At 51.6% G+C, this 2,466-nt stretch overlaps 1 protein-coding gene across 1 annotated transcript; it reads right to left on the bottom strand.

The window, feature by feature from the left end:
* Positions 1-27: 27 nt before the first annotated feature.
* Positions 28-1,975, bottom strand: LOC122191315 (neuralized-like protein 4; the record flags this gene model as incomplete). Its single annotated transcript, XM_042891553.1, has 2 exons — positions 28-104; positions 1,789-1,975. Coding segments are annotated over 2 exons (264 nt in total), but the record flags the coding sequence as incomplete, so codon positions are not given.
* Between the last annotated feature and the right edge of the window lie 491 nt (positions 1,976-2,466).

The following is a 2,466-nucleotide window of genomic DNA, read 5'->3' on the forward strand; positions in this document are numbered from 1 at the left end:
GCCCCCTCCCCGTCCCCCCCCCCTCACCCGCCTCGATGGACCCCGACCAGCGATCCACCATCTTCTGGATGACGATCTCAAACAGCTCCCCGTCCCGCAGCGCCCTGGGGGGGGACGATGACATTTTGGGGTCCCAGGAGCACATTTGAGGCCATCGGGGCAGATGATGCAGGAGTTAGGGCCAGGTTATGGGGTTTAGGGCCAGGTTATGGGGTTTAGGGCCAGGTTATGGGGGTTTAGGGCCAGGTTATGGGGTTTAGGGCCAGGTTATGGGGTTTAGGGCCAGGTTATGGGGGATTAGGGCCAGGTTATGGGGGATTAGGATCACATTATGGAGTCTTAGTGTCAGATTATGGGGCTTAGTGCCAGATTATGGGGTTTTCCGTCAGATTATGTCAATTCAGTATCAGATTATGGGGTTTAGTGCCAGATTATGGGGATTTAGTGACAGATTATGGGGGTTAGTGCCAGGTTCTGGGGGTTTTCAGTCATATTATGGGGATTTAGTGCCAGATTATGGGGGTTTTCAGTCAAATTATGTCAATTTAGTCTCAGACTATGGGGGTTAGTGCCAGATTATGGGGGTTTAATCTCATATTATGGGGGTTTAGGGCCATAATATGGGGGTTTAGGGTCACATTATTGGGGCTTTCAGTCAGATTATAGGGGTTAGTGTCAGATTATGGGGATTACTGCAATATTATTGGGGTGTAGGGTCATATTATGGGGGTTTTCAGTCAGATTATGGGGTTCAGTGCTAGATTATGGGGATTTAGGGTCACATTATGAGGCCTTAATGCCAGATTATGGGAGTTTAGTGCCATATTATGGGGGTTAGTGCCAGGTTCTGGGGGTTTTCAGTCAGATTATGGGGGTTTAAAGTCAGATTATGGGAGTTTAGTGCCAGATTATGGAGTTTAGTGTCAAATTATGGTGCCTTAGTGCCAGATTATGGGGCCGTAGTGTCAGATTATGGTTGTTTAGTGCCAGATTATGGGGTTTAATGTCAGATAATGGGGGTTTAGTGTTCAATGTTGGGGGTTAAGCCTCACATTATGGCAAATTAGTCTCAGATTATGGGGGTTTGGTGCAGATTATTGGGGTTTAGGGCCAGATAATGGGGCTTTAGGGACAGATAATGGGGTTTAGGGCCAGATTATTGGGGGTTAGAGACAGATTATGGGGTTTTCAGTCAGATTATGAGATTTAATGCCAGATTATGGGGGTTTAGTACCAGATTATGGGGGTTTAGTGCCAGATTGTGGGGGTTTAGTGCCAGATTGTGGGGGTTTAGTGTCAGATTATGGGGGTTTAGTGTCAGATTATGGAGGGTTTCAGTCAGATTATGGAGGTTTAGTGTCAGATTATGGGTTTTAGTGCCAGAATATGGGGGTTTAGTGACAGATTATGGGGTTTTCAGTCAGATTATGGGATTTAGTGCCAGATTATAGGGTTTAGTGCCAGATTATGGGGTTTAATGCCAGATTATGGGGGTTTAGTGACGGATTATGGGGGTTTAGTGACAGATTATGGGGGTTTCAGTCAGATTATGGGATTTAGTGCCAGATTATGGGGTTTAATGCCAGATTATGGGGGTTTAGTGACAGATTATGGGGGGTTCAGTCAGATTATGGGATTTAGTGCCAGATTATGGGCTCCTAGGATCAGATGACAGAGCTTTAGCCCCAGATTAGGGGGGTTCACATTAAGATGATGGGATGTAGGTTCAGATTACGAGCTCCCAGCCCCATTTTAGGGGGTTCCAGCCCCGTTTCATGGGGTGCCGACCTGTTGGAGACCACGATGGCGTCGTTGAACTCAGCGCGGCAGTTCTGGCGCAGCGCCGTGCGGCCGCCGTTGGTGAGCAGAGCGTTGGCCCCATGGCGCCGGTGGAAGCGCAGCTCTGAGCCCCCGCCGGGGGATGGCAGCGGAGGGGACAGAGGAGACCCCCCTGGAGAGAGCTCTGGAGGCAGCTCTGGGGAGGGAGGATGGGGTCAGGACCCCCCCCCTTTGTCCCCAACCTTCCCCAAAAATTCCCACCGGGGACCCCCAACTGCCCCCCCCCCCCCCGACGTCCCCAGAGCCTCTTTTGTCCCCCCACCTCGATGTCCCCAAATCCTCATCTTTCTGCTGCCCACCAAAACCTCGATCCAACGCCCCCAAATCCACACCCCCATGTCCCCATTTCCCATCCCTGTGCCCCCCAAACCTTCACCCCACTGCCCCCAAATCCTCATCCTCATGTCCCCTCCTCACCCCTCACATCCCCATACTCTTGATTTGACGTCCCCAAATCCACACCCCAGTGTCCCCATGCCCCCCCACTCCCCCTAAATCTTCAACCAGGCTCCCCAACCCTCACCCTGATATCCCCACCACCCCAAACTCCCACCCCAATGTCCCCAAACCTTCACCCCACTGCCCCACTGCCCCCAAATCCCCATCCTCCGTCCCCACACCCTTGCT

The sequence above is a fragment of the Lagopus leucura genome, unplaced genomic scaffold, assembly GCF_019238085.1.
Source record: "Lagopus leucura isolate 7727_CA_CO unplaced genomic scaffold, USGS_WTPT01 30416-0_obj-0_obj, whole genome shotgun sequence".
Taxonomy (NCBI): domain Eukaryota; kingdom Metazoa; phylum Chordata; class Aves; order Galliformes; family Phasianidae; genus Lagopus; species Lagopus leucura.